Source organism: Chionomys nivalis, chromosome 10, assembly GCF_950005125.1.
Source record: "Chionomys nivalis chromosome 10, mChiNiv1.1, whole genome shotgun sequence".
NCBI lineage: Eukaryota > Metazoa > Chordata > Mammalia > Rodentia > Cricetidae > Chionomys > Chionomys nivalis.
In genome coordinates this window covers 64,647,495-64,661,084 of record NC_080095.1, presented here as the reverse complement: position 1 = coordinate 64,661,084, position 13,590 = coordinate 64,647,495, and the positions used below count along the sequence as shown (strand labels likewise).

The 13,590-nt window shown below is 37.1% G+C and overlaps 1 protein-coding gene across 5 annotated transcripts in view; it reads right to left on the bottom strand.

Moving 5' to 3' along the window:
* Positions 1-13,590, bottom strand: part of Ralgapa1 (Ral GTPase activating protein catalytic subunit alpha 1) — a 220,028-nt gene that overhangs the window by 109,009 nt on the left and 97,429 nt on the right. For 3 of the 5 annotated variants that reach the window (XM_057782719.1, XM_057782720.1, XM_057782721.1), the window contains 4 exons: positions 10,583-12,118; positions 8,719-8,843; positions 6,972-7,188; positions 5,336-5,512 (listed from right to left, as the gene is read on the bottom strand). In XM_057782719.1, the coding sequence (XP_057638702.1) occupies positions 5,336-5,512; positions 6,972-7,188; positions 8,719-8,843; positions 10,583-12,118 (2,055 nt within the window). The remainder of the gene's footprint in view (positions 1-5,335; positions 5,513-6,971; positions 7,189-8,718; positions 8,844-10,582; positions 12,119-13,590) is intronic. The other 2 variants (XM_057782722.1, XM_057782723.1) reach the window with 1 other exon arrangement.

The following is a 13,590-nucleotide window of genomic DNA, read 5'->3' as shown; positions in this document are numbered from 1 at the left end:
TATTTGAAGAAAGAAACTGAAGAATATACCAGAAAGTGGAAAGATCTCCCATGTTCTTGGGTAGGTAGAATTAACATAGTAAAAATAACAATCTTACCAAAAAGCAATCTACAGATTCAATGCAATGCCCATCAAAATCCCAGCAAAATTCTTCAAAGACCTTAAAAGAACAGTACTCAACTTCATTTGGAAAAGCAAAAAACCCAGGATAGTCAAAACAATCCTGGGCAATAAAAGAACTTCTGGAGGCATCACAATCCCTGACTTCAAACTCTACTACAGAGCTACAGTACTGAAAACAGCCTGGCATTGGCATAAAGACAGACAGGAGGACCAATGGAACCGAAAAGAAGACCTGGGTGTCAATCCACACACCTTTGAACACCTGATTTTCAACAAAGAAGCAAAAAACATCAAATGGAAAAAAGAAAGCATATTTAACAAATAGTGCTGGCATAATTGGATATCAACATGTAGAAGAATGAAAATAGATTCATATCTATCTCCATCACAAAACTCAAGTCCAAATGGATCAAAGACTTAGCCATACTGAACCTAATAGAAGAGAAAATGGGAAGTACACTTGAACGCATTGGCACAGGAGACCACTTCCTAAATACAACCCCAGTAGCACAGACACTGAGAGAAACAATTAATAAATGGGACCTCCTGAAACTGAAAAGCAAAGGACATGGTCCTTTAGAATGAGAAAACGACAGCCTATAGAATGAGAAAAGATCTTCACTAAACCACATCAGACAGAGGTCTAATCTCCAAAATATACAAAGAACTCAAGAAATTGGTCATCAAAAGAACAAATAATCCAATAAAAACAATGGAGTATAGACCTAAACACAGAACTCACAACAGAGGAATTTAAAATGGATGAAAGACACTTAAGGAAATGTTCAACATCTTTAGTCATCAGAGAAATGCAAATCAAAACAACTCTGAGAGTCCATCTTATGCTGGAGAGGTTGTGGGGTAAAGGGAACATTCCTCAATTGCTGGTGGGAGTGCAAGCTAGTACAGCCCCTTTGGATGTCAGTGAGGCAACTTCTCAGAAAATTAGGAAACAATCTTCCTAAAGACCCAGTAATACCACTTTTGGGTATATATCCAAAGGATGCTCAATTGTGCCACAAGGACATGTGCTTAACTATGTTCACAGCAGCATTATTTGTCATAGCCAGAACCTGGAAACAACCTAAATGCCCCTCGACAGAAGAATGATACAGAAAATGTGGTACATTTACACAACAGAAAAAAATAACGACAGCTTGAATTTTGCAGGCTGAAAAACATCACTTTGAGTGAGGTAACTGAGACACAGAAAGACTATTATCACACGTCCTCATTCATAGGTGATTTTTAAACATAAAGCAAAGAAAACCAGTCCACAAATCATAATCCCAGAGACAACAATGAGGACTCTAAGAGAGATATACTTAGATCTAATCTACATGGGAAGTATAAAAAGGCAAGATCTCTTGAGTAAATTGGGAGCATGGGTACCTTGGGAGCGGGTTGAAGGGGAGGGGAGAGTTAGGGGAGGAGCAAAGTAAATTTAGAACTCAATAAAAATCAATAACAACAACAACAAACTGAACAAGAGTTCAGTGTCATCATCCTCAGCTACATAAGCAGTTTGAGGCCAGCTTGGGCTTAATGAAACCCTGTCTTTAAAACACATACAAATGGAGTCTGCAAGATGACCCAGTCAGTTAAAGGCACCTGTTTAAGAAGTCTGACAACCTGAAATCCCCAGAATCTACATGATAGAGGGAGGCCGACTGATTTTGGTAAATCATCCTTCTACCTTGGTATGAACCACAGCTCATACCTTTACTACATACGTACATACATACATACATATATACATACATACATGTGAAAAACGTCAACCCTCCCCTCAAAACCTACCAACCAGAACACCAACCAAACAAAAATCTTGCAAATCAATAGGTATGGTGACACATTCCTGTACTCCTGGCACTTGGATGGCTAAAACAGGATGATCATGAATTTAAGGTCACCTGGGCTACAACCTGAGACCCTGTCTCAAAAACAAATAAACAAACATCCTCCAAGTTTTCTCATTGATCTTAGTAAACCCTCCAATTCATTTCCTAGTGTTCAGATGCCTCTGAAATGCTCTTGTACTCTACAATCTACGTATAATTTTTGTATTCTAGCCAAATGAACTGCATTTATTAAAATCATCATAGTCTAGACCTTTTCCATGTTTTCTTTTCTTTGGACAGAATCCTGATTAAATTCTTGGTTTAGACACTGTTTTCTACTGATGCCAACTCCTGACCTTACCAAGTGTAACTCCCTGCCATATAGTTTGGTTGATTTCATACCTTCACATTATCCCACTATCATATTGATTTCAACATGCCTGTTCAGTTTGAAACACCCCTCAGTAGCATACAAATGCCTTAATCACAGGCTTTCTACTTATTTTATACTGCTGCACTGCTAGTGTCTACCACAGTGCATGACACACAGCACTTTAAGTAATGTGTAGCAGAAATTGCATTACAGAACAGCCGATGGTAGTTGCAAAGGAGAGTCCATTGGCACTAAACGGGAGATATATATATATATATATATATATATATATATATATATATATATATATAAAATTTCATTTTCTAATGTTGAGTTTCTAGCTCAGAAACATCAATGTTCTAGACCCAATAATTGTAAAATTCTGCCCTTTTTACTTTTTTCTATATAGTAAAGCAAAAATCAACTTAAGTTACATATTTGTATCAATCTCCAAAAGTATGGAACACATTTTAAAAATGGCACAATAAATGCCCCAAACAATAAAGAACTATATTATATGTACCATGTTATAGCAATCACATAATTGGTCATATGATAATTATATATCAAAATAATTTGACTCTACCTAGGATTAATTAGATGCAGGAGTCCCATTATTAACTAGGTGGCTGTTCCTTTTACTTGACACACAAGAAAATTTCTACGATAAGACAGCTGCAGAAACCTGAGGACTCAGAAGCTTAGCATAAGCACTGTCACAAGAGAGGCACATGGAGAAAAATCTCCTTAACACTTATCAAAAACGTCAAGCATACTCCAAGATACAATATTTTCACCAGTTGCTTTGGAATCCAAATCTATTTCTTTTAACTCCGTGTGTTATCCTGTTTCATAACAATCACTACATTAGATATCTTGGATTACTCTCTGTGCGTGTGTACTCACTGACCACAGGATGTGTGTGGAGGTAAGAGGACGACTTGAGGAGCTGCTTCTCTTCTTCCACTATATAAATCTGGGATTCAGGAATGGAAGCAAGAACCTTTTCCCAATGAAACATCTTGTTATCCCTAAATACATTTTTTTTAAAACAGGGTTTCTCTGTAGCTTTGGAGCCTCTCTTGGATCTAGTTCTTGTAGACCAGCTGGCCTTGAACTCAGAGATCCGTCTGCCTCTGCCTCCCAAGTACTGGATTAAAGGCATGCGCTACCACTGCTCAGCCTAAATTCATTTTTTCAGACCTAAGATTTTAAAATCAGTTTATATGAACTATAAGAGAGTCAATATTGTCTTTAATTTTATTGCCAAGATTCTATAATAGCTGACAAAGTTTTTCCCTGTTAAGAGCTTTTTAAAAGACAATTTTTAGTGATACTCATATGCCAAATATGCATAGAGCTTATATTAGCTATATTATTAAATGTCATATCTTTTAATCTTTCCCACTAGATTTCTTGTAGTATCTAAAAACTTCTATATTAACAGAAGGGAGGATTCCAGGGCAACTGGCATCCTTCTGAAAAAACACAGTTAACAGTGTGATAATGCACGCAAGCTTGACCATCAGAAAAGACTATGTCGAAGTTTTATGCATTAAGTATATGAAGTTATACTCACTCTTAAATATTCTGTTTGTGAATAAAAACACAGCTGTCTTCAAACACTGCTGCACTGCTGATAATGTCAGTGATTAAGGTTATTATTCCTTATAAAGCCTCCCAATAGGGTAACAAAATCAGCCATTCAAGGTAGCACATAGTTGCATTCATATTACAAATTCTTAGACATTTAGTTATAAAAAAGAGGCCATATAAACCAATTCCTTGAAATATAAATTTTAATTTTTAGAATTTTTTGTTTGAACTACTGATTTACTTTTGTGTGTGTATATACATGTGCATGCAGGTGCACTCACCCACACAGGCACATGTGGGAGCATGGAGAGGCCAGATCATTGATAATAGGATGTCATCATTTTCTATTGCTATCCAACTGTATTTTGAGACAATACCTCTCATTCAACCTGGAGTTTATTGTTTGGGGTAGACTGGCTGGCCAGCAAGCTCCGAGAATCCACTTGTCTTAGTACCCCAAAGCTGGGGTTAGAGGAATGCACTGCCTGGGCATCCAAACTCAGATCCACATGCTTGCTAGACTAGAACTTTACCCAGTGAATTGTCTCCCTAACTCTTGGAGCTTTATTTTTGATGAATAAAGAGAAATAAGAAAAAAAGTATGGTGACATTTTCTTTCACAGTGTAACAACCTTTGAAAACACAGCAGTTTTACTAATGTTTTAAATAAACTAGAATTACAATCAAGCCTGCATGGGGAAGTATTTCTGTTCTTAAAGAGATCATGGTGCTTAGAATCATAAGCGACTACCATGATTGTTAACTGGAATGGCTAACCGCTGAGTGAGGTGCATCAGGGTAAAGCTGGAACCAGTGTAAGTTCAGATCACGCAGCAAAACCTTCAAGATCATTGTAATCTCTACACTAACCCTGCAGTAACATTTTTATCTATTTAATTATGTCTCAACTTCCAGGACTCCACTTACTATATTAAAGTTGGGTTTTGCTACATTTAAAAAGTATCTGAAGAGGATAATTTGCTGCATCACTAGGTATTCTAGTACACTAACAAATACATCTTCTTATTGGCAGAGTGCTTTATATTTCCTGCAACAAATGCCTTAAAAGCTGGTTTGACTCTGAACAACAGGGAAAAAGATATAGTGAAGTACTTGTTTCCTCTTCTAGATTGTCTGTTTAACAACTGCTTCTAGTCTGGTGTATACATGAAGTCCACTAATGCTTACCTACATGTACTTCACGTCAAGAAACTACTCTGGGTTTTTGTTTTGTTTTGTTTTCTCCTCTGTTAAAATAAAATAAAAATTAAATGAAAACAAAACAAACAAACAAGCAAAACCCCATTGAAATAGCAGTTGATCATACAAGCTGTAGAAACTTAACCAGATTCTTTGGAAGTTTAGAAGCCAAGATTAGTAACATTCCCTTGAGTTGTTTTACCAGTAACTGTTGCAACTTCAGCAGAGAAGGCTTGCTGATTAAGGCTGCTTGTTTCTGAATCTAAATGAAGTGTTGTTAGGCTAGCCACTTCCTGCTCCTCAGTGCTCTGATGATGGCCAGAACCTGAATCCACATCAGCAGAGGAGGGGATCCCAATGTCAGTCCCAAAGCCAAAGTCTGTAGGAAGAAGAAACACTAGTACTTCAGCAACACAATAAACAAATATTCACATTCTTCCTACTCTACTCTGCATTATTTCATTCTGGAACATATAAGCAGCAGTAAAATTTTGAAGAAGATCTCAACTGGAAACATTTTAAGATTGTAACAACTTATTATTAACAATAATTGCTGTGGGACAATGGTCTTGTACTTTATAAAGATTTGTCACTTGCACTGGTTTAATAAAATGCTGATTGGCCAGTAGCCAGGCAGGAAGTATAGGCAGGGCCACCAGAACAGGAGAATTCTGAGAAGAGGAATGGCTGAGTCTGCAGTCGTCACCCAAACAGAGAGGAAGCAAGATAAGAATGCCACACTGATAAAAGGTACAAGGCCTCGTGGCTAATACAGACAAGAATTATGGGTTAATGTAAGATGTAATAATTAGTTAATAAAAAAGCCTGAGATAATAGGCCAACCAGTTTGTAATTAATGTAGGCCTCTATGTGTTTCTTTGGGACTAAATGACTGTGGGACTGGGTCAGACAGAAATCTCTGTCAAAAAATAATTATTTTAAAATGTCATTCTTAAGTAGTTTCTGATAGCTGGTAATAAAATACACTTACTACTTTTTAAGTATTCTTATAAATCTCTCTCCCCCCCCCACATCATCATCATCTCTTAAAATCTCACCTGTTTGAGCTCAGAATAGTATATAATCAACTCATAAAAGAAGGAAACATACAATACTCCAGTATACCTCCTAACTCACAAATTTGATTCCTAAAGTTTTTAACTTTATTCTCTGAATGCTAAGTCTACACTTAGAATTACACAGAATTTCAACAGCATGATCACGTAGTAACATATGGTACCAAATAATAATAGCTGATATTTAACATAGAGGAATATTCAAGGAAGAGTCTGGGTAGAGAATTGGACAACAGACAGCAAATATGAGTGGATTTAAGAATAGCATCTCATAACTATGTTGGCGCTTTATTTTAACATTAACACCATTCTCAATAATTTTCTTTTCATATCTTTTGTCTTTAAAATGCAATTTCTTATGAGGGACAGTGGTTTTGGTTTTTTAAATAACTCCTGCTCCCCCATTTATTTCAAATTAAAATGATCTCAGCCAGGCGGTGGTGGCACACGCCTTTAATCCCAGCACTCGGGAGGCAGAGGCAGGCGGATCTCTGTGAGTTTGAGGCCAGCCTGGTCTCCAAGAGCTAGTTCCAGGACAGGAACCAAAAGTTATGGAGAAACCCTGTCTCGAAAATCAAATAAATAAAAAAATAAATAAAATAAAATGGTCTCAACCTGAGATGATTCCCTAAAACTTCAGAAATTGTGAAATCAACATATAGAGTAACTTCCTAAATAACAACAAAAAGTAAAAGCTATGCAACCCACAAGTCAGAAAACAACTGACTGAAAACATATGCTCAAACAGTAAACAATACTCACTGTCAAATTTTCGTCCATCACATTGGAAAGCACTGAAAGAATCTGAATGACTATCGGAGCTCATAAGATCACTGCTCCCTGCACTGGCAGGAGACGTCCATTCTGAGGGTACACCTGGGTCATCAACAGGACGCATCTGGCTCTGCTTGTTTAGAATATCAGGGAGATCTTTCGGAATTTCAAGGCTGCCTGGACTACTTCCCCTTCTTGTCAAAGTCTAAAACAAGAAACATTAAATTTCTTGCTTACAATTAAAATTTTTAAAATTTCAAATCAAGCACCCAAAAACCTTTAGTTTTCAAGATAATCATCAGTATAAATGCTGATATTTAGGACCTCATTTGGAAAGGAGAAACATACTTACTGAACAATCTAAATAATATATAATGATATGTACCTGACGCCTAAGCTACTGTAGTTCTACTTAAAGCAAAGACCCGAGTATCAGGTGAGATGGTGTTGCGTCTAAAGCTCTTAAACAGAAGAAAAATAAAGTTTACAGTGGGACAAAAAAGCAAGCAGAAGAGACAGTAAGTGAAAAGATAGCAAAGATGTCATTTTATGATTCTAAAATAATCCCTACTCACTAAGAAAGAAATTCAAATAAAAGGAAATGTAACAGTCACAGACAAATTAAAATCCAAATGAAATAAAACAGTTTTTAAAAAGCAATTCTGCAACTGAGAACTAGAGATACATTAGCTTCTATTTTCATTCTGATATTCAATATTTAAGATAAAAGGTAAATTTTAACATGAACTCTAGAAGTTATCTGAATTGTTTAAGCAATGTTTGTTATCAAAACTATGGGAATTTGGGCTGGAGAGATGGCTCAGCAGTTAAGAGCATTGCCTGTTATTCCTAAAGGTCCTGAGTTCAATTCCCAGCAACCACATGGTGGCTCACAACCATCTGTAATGAGGTTGGATGCCCTCTTCTGGTCTGAAGGCATATATTGTATACTAAATAAATAAATATTAAAAAAAAAAAAAACTATGGGAACTGGGCTAAGGGACTTCTGTTGTTTTTCCTATTGACAGCAGGTGATACCAACTGGAAAGACAGTTAAGAGGAACTAGGAAAGAAGTGGCTCACAACTACTAACAGATGGTCCAGGATGTCTGTAGTGAAAAGCTACATGCTTCAATGTTTTATGTCTTTGAAAAACATATAATTTAAAAACTTTAATTTAAAACACATATTCCTCCTCCCAACCCCTTCTGGGGCCTGACCTAATGATCTGTAAATGTTAGACAAGCACTCAATCACTGAGGTCAGTCAGCTCTCCTTTTACTTTTTATAAGACTGGATCACACTAAGTTGTACTGGCTGGCTTTGAAGTTACACCGCACCCTAGGCAAGGCCTTGAATTAGTATCCTCCTACCTCAGCCTCCTGAGCAGCTGGATAGAACTTTGTACCACTAAGTCCAGCTTTAAAAAGTTGTAAGGATGGCAAGTCAGGGGTGAAGGTGTTTACTATAAAGGTTAATGAACAGGGCAGAAGCAGAGAACTTCCTCTCTGAAGCTGTCCGTGAACCTTCACATGCATGCTATAGCACACAAGCACCATATATATACACACATAAAATAAATTCATGCTAAAAAATTTTAATTACTTTTTAAGTGAGGGCTAAATTTCAGGAAAATAAAGTTTTGAATAAAAATCACCATATATACATTATACCTATTTTTAGTTCTCTATCTTTATCTCAAAAACCAAATAAATTAAAGAAAAAGCAAGCTCACCGAGGTATTACCACTTCGAAGCCGCTCTGCTATGAACTCATCCATCAGATCAGGAACATTGGCACTGCTGCCACCAGTATCACTGTTAAGAGGAGGCAGTTTGGGGCTCGTGTCCTCTTTACTTACTAGAAGCAAATAAATAACTACATATAGTGAGCAACAACTTAACTGTATCTTCTAAATTTGAAACAAAATAATCCAAAATAAAGTACCTCTGCCATATCAATTATTTGCCAAACATGCACTTATGAATAATTTCCCTCCTTTGAGATTTAATATTTAAGAATTAGTAAATTGTATTTACTTTATTTAACTAAGCAGATGTTAGTCAATCTTCAGTATGACCTTAAACAGCAAGAAAGCTAGAGGTAAGCACTAGTTGAAGTCAGGTTAATATTGCCTATAAAGAAACTGGTATATTATATTTTTCTTTCTTCCTATTCTATGCTGCTCCAGAGACTTAATAATTCACAACTCCCTCAGATTTTCCCAGAGAGTAACTGTAAGGAATATATCCTTTCAAATCATGCAAATCTCAGTGAGACACAAACACACTTAGGTTTGAACACAAATTAAAATTTCATGATTTGGTATACTGTTTTTTAGATTTAGTCTAAAATCTAACCTCAATGCTTAAAGAAAAAGGTTCAATTTTTGCAAGATTCAAGCAAAAATAAAACCAAAATAGTTACTAGATTTGCTTAATATTAACACTACAATATGATTTTATAGTAACAAAATTATTTTCACTTGGGAAACTAAAACTTGTGGGAAAAAAGATAATTATGTCAGTATCATACTGTTGAAAAGTTCATTTCTCTGTAGAAGAAAAACCAGTGCTATTTATATTCCTACTGAACCACAAAGAATTTCAGACTGTGTAATACCATTGTCTTTATATTACTGGCCAGGCTTTGCTAAGCTGTAATATACTGCCCTCAAGTGGCATTAATGGCTCAATGCAAGATGCATTATACAGCGTTGTTGTTAATCATGCTAACAAAAACCATGTTAAAACAAAAGAAATCAAAACCTACCTTACTGCTGAAAGTTAAGTTTCTGTATCTGTAAAGTTGTTTAATTTTGAAACAAGATAAAGTGGTTACTACAATCTTGCTTCCTTTTTCTAATCTGCACATTTAGGTTCCACATTGAAATAACATTAGCTATTATGAAACCTTAATGCACATTTAAAATCTCATAATAAAGATTTAAATCTTGCAAAGATATAACATATTATATACACAAGAATGAAAGTCTAAAGGCCTACAGCACTTTTTTCAGAAATGCCTTGAATGGAAAGTGATTAAATCTTTGAGATTAAAGAAAGGGTTTCCTTTTCAATGATAGTTAAGTATAATGTTGATGTTGGTTGTAAGACTTTGATTTCTGTTATGTTAGATGTCAAAGTAACCATCTACCAAGGAAAAAATACAAGACCAACTCAGCAGTAAGAATAAGCGAATTCAATTAGATACAGCTAATGCCCATTTTGACATAAAGTAGTGGGGCAAGAGAGAAAGTACAGTCAACTCCTCAGTAAACTTCAAGACTCATAGTGCACACTCAGAAAAATCCTTGACCTTTGAAAGGTCATTAAATTTGTTTCTGTATCTTCCCCTTTCTATTTTATTGTTCAGCAGCAAAGAGGTTTAACTAAATGCCTCATAAGGGAAATTAGTAATTTAAATAAATATTGTATGCTGGGAAAAATACAGCTGGGGAAAGGCGCATGCATAACCAAACAGAGAGAAAGCAGTGACCATCCCAAAGCTTTTTGATTGCTTATAGCTTGCTTCAGTTGCATTAAGCCAAACTGGTGCTGTCTTTCTCCTTTTGCGCTCTGCACACTGTAAGTGCTCACCTGCAGCTTTCCTTCCAAAATAGCCCATTACATGACTGTACAGATCCCTCAGTGGAGCCTCTGGTGGCATTCTGTTCTGCCTCTGTGGGGAAACATTTGCCTTCGGCTTCGAAAGAGCATGTACAACAGTTTTATAAACGCCACCCAGAGAGCCCTGCTGTAGTCCTGCCTCGTGACTTGATGACCTAAGAGTACTGCGACTCCCTAACTGGTTACTTGCAATTCCTTCTTTCTGTGATGTGGCGGTGGGGATCTCTGTGGATTCCTTCACTGTTTTGCTAACTGATGCTGCACCAATCATATCTAGAGGTCTGTACACACCAGGTTTTACAAGGTCTGTACCACTAGTTGAGCTGGTCTGTGTATTGCTGGTACTGCTATTGCTACTACTGCTAAAGCCACTGAGCTTCCGTAGTCTCATCTTCCATGGAGCCTCTTTATTTTCCAGTGGATTATAAAACTGAACAGACTCAGTAGATGGCCTAAAAGTAACATGAACAGTATTTCGTTTCTTAGCAGCAATTTTCATGATTTTGGCCCTATGAGTTACTGTTTCAGACAAGCTCCTCTTGGTTGGAGAAAGCTTGCCGGTGTTGGAAACATGAGGCATTCTGCGGTTTACTGGTGCTTTTAGTGCAGTTTTCTTGGCATGCATAATATATGGGGTGAATTTTTCACTAACTTGTATACTCTTAAGCTTTTCACCTAGTGTTATATCTACACAGGCATCTACTTCTGTGGCTGTTTGTCTATACAGAGGTTTCTTTTTTTCTTTATCACAAGGGCTACCTGAACTAGGATCCAATGACTGTTCATCAAGATTTAGTTGTTTAGATTTTTCAGCAGTTTGTGTTCTCGCAAAACTAACTGACTGGTTAGGTGCAACAGTACTCGTGGAGAGAGCTGAGCTTGGTTCTTTTTGAAACGCTGTATTTTCAGGAGTTCCAACACAAGACATTAGATTTTCTGGTTTTATTTCCTGGCCTATGCACTCTAATTTATCTAAAGATGGTATTTCATCTCTAGTTACTGCAATAATCACCTTCTGAGAAGCTGTATTGTTACCTAGCTCATTTTTACTATGATTTTCCTGGTTTTCCTTAAAGTATTCTTTCAGGGAAGAAAGAAGATCCTCATCTCCTTCAAGGTCAATGTACTGGATTTGTTCAAAAGCTGCATCTGCAAGTTCTACTGGACCTATTAAATGACAAAGATGGTCATATATGCTATCACCAACTTCCAGAGAAGACTCTCTGCTATGAGTATCAGTGATGTAGCTTTCAGTGGATCTAGTTATTGAAGAAGCCTCTGTGGAGCTCTGCAAGCCTGGAGCGTGACGGGATGAACTGTCAACGACAGGAACTGCACCTTTGGCTCGCTCAACACTGAATGGCTCCACGATGTCAGAAGTGCTGCTGCTTCGAGGCAATGGCTGGTCCTCATGCAAAGCTCCGAAAACTTCATTTCCAGTGTCTTCACTCTGTGAAAAATGTCGGACTCTGGTGGAACGGGGAAGGATTTGAGCATCATCAATATCTGCAAAAGAAAAAATTATTTATAGTAGAAACTACAGAAATATAAAAAAAAATTATTTCACCCACAACCCAGGAATATGCTTCCCAATAAAATTCTGATTCTTTTTGTAAGTTCAACTAAAGAAAACCAATTAAAAAAATATAGCTAATTTTTCAAAACTATGATGTGCCCAAGGCATGTGGTGTCAATGCATTAGAAAATGACCAAGATACACGTGAGATGTTAACATGCATATGGAGAGTGGAGATGAAACACTTGGAAGTGCAGTCTAAGATAGAGCTGTGCCAATACACCGAGCAATTCAGACCAGTTAGTTTTTCCTATTCAGGTTGTGAGCAAGGGAAAAAAGAGAGATCATAACATGCAAAGCTGGTCTAGGTGTTCCATGCAGACTTTTAGAAATTCTGCTCCACTAGGCAGGAAGAAGACATTGCCTTTTCCCAACTGCGGCTATATATATGTTATAGCAACAGAAATCTCCCCCCCCCGTCCTTAACATTCTCTCTATCAAGACACTGTATGCTCTCTTCTGTTTTACTTTATTTACTATAATCTTAAGTTCTATTCTTTACCATCAAAATATAATCATTAAAAAACAAAGTATGATCAGTATATAATTATTTTTTGTTTTTGATAAAAAATATTTAAATCTGCTATAGAGAAATTTTATCTACCTATGAGAGGCCCTTCTCATAAACAACCACCGTGCTGGGTAGTTTTTCATCAATTTGACACAAGTTAAGAGTCATCTAGGGTCGGGTGGTGGTGGCGCACGCCTTTAATACCAGCACTCGGGAGGCAGAGGCAGGCAGATCTCTGTGAGTTCGAGGCCAGCCTGGTCTACAAGAGCTAGTTCCAGGACAGGCTCCAAAGCGACAGAGAAACCCTATCTCGGAAAAAGAAAAAAAAAGTCATCTAGGAAGAGGAAACCTTAATTGAGAAAATGCCCCCACCAGACTGGCCTGTGAGCAAGCTTGTGGCACATTTTCTTGATTTGATTAATGACTGATATAGGAAGGCCCTGAACACTGTGGATGGTGCCAGCCCTCTGCAGGTGGTCTGAATATCATAAGCAAGATGTGACTGCCTCGCTGAAAAAGGTACCAAGCCATGTGGCTAACACAGACAAGAATAATGGGCTAATCTAAGTTATAAGAGTTAATAAGAAGCCTGAGATAATGGGCCAATCAGTTTACAATTAATGTAGACCTCTGTGTGATTTCTTTGGGACTTAACGACTTGCAGGAACTGGGCAGGATAGAAATCCCTCACCAACATATATTAAATTTTTCAAAGTGTAATTGTGGAAATTAACACCATGCCTATGACCTCATTATAAAGTCTTGCCAGGCAGTGATGGCTCACACCTTTAATTCTAGGAGTTGGAAGGCAGAGGCAGATGGATCTCTGCATTTGAGGCCAGCCTGATCTACAGAGCAAGTTCCAGGACAGCCAGGAATTTTACATGGAGA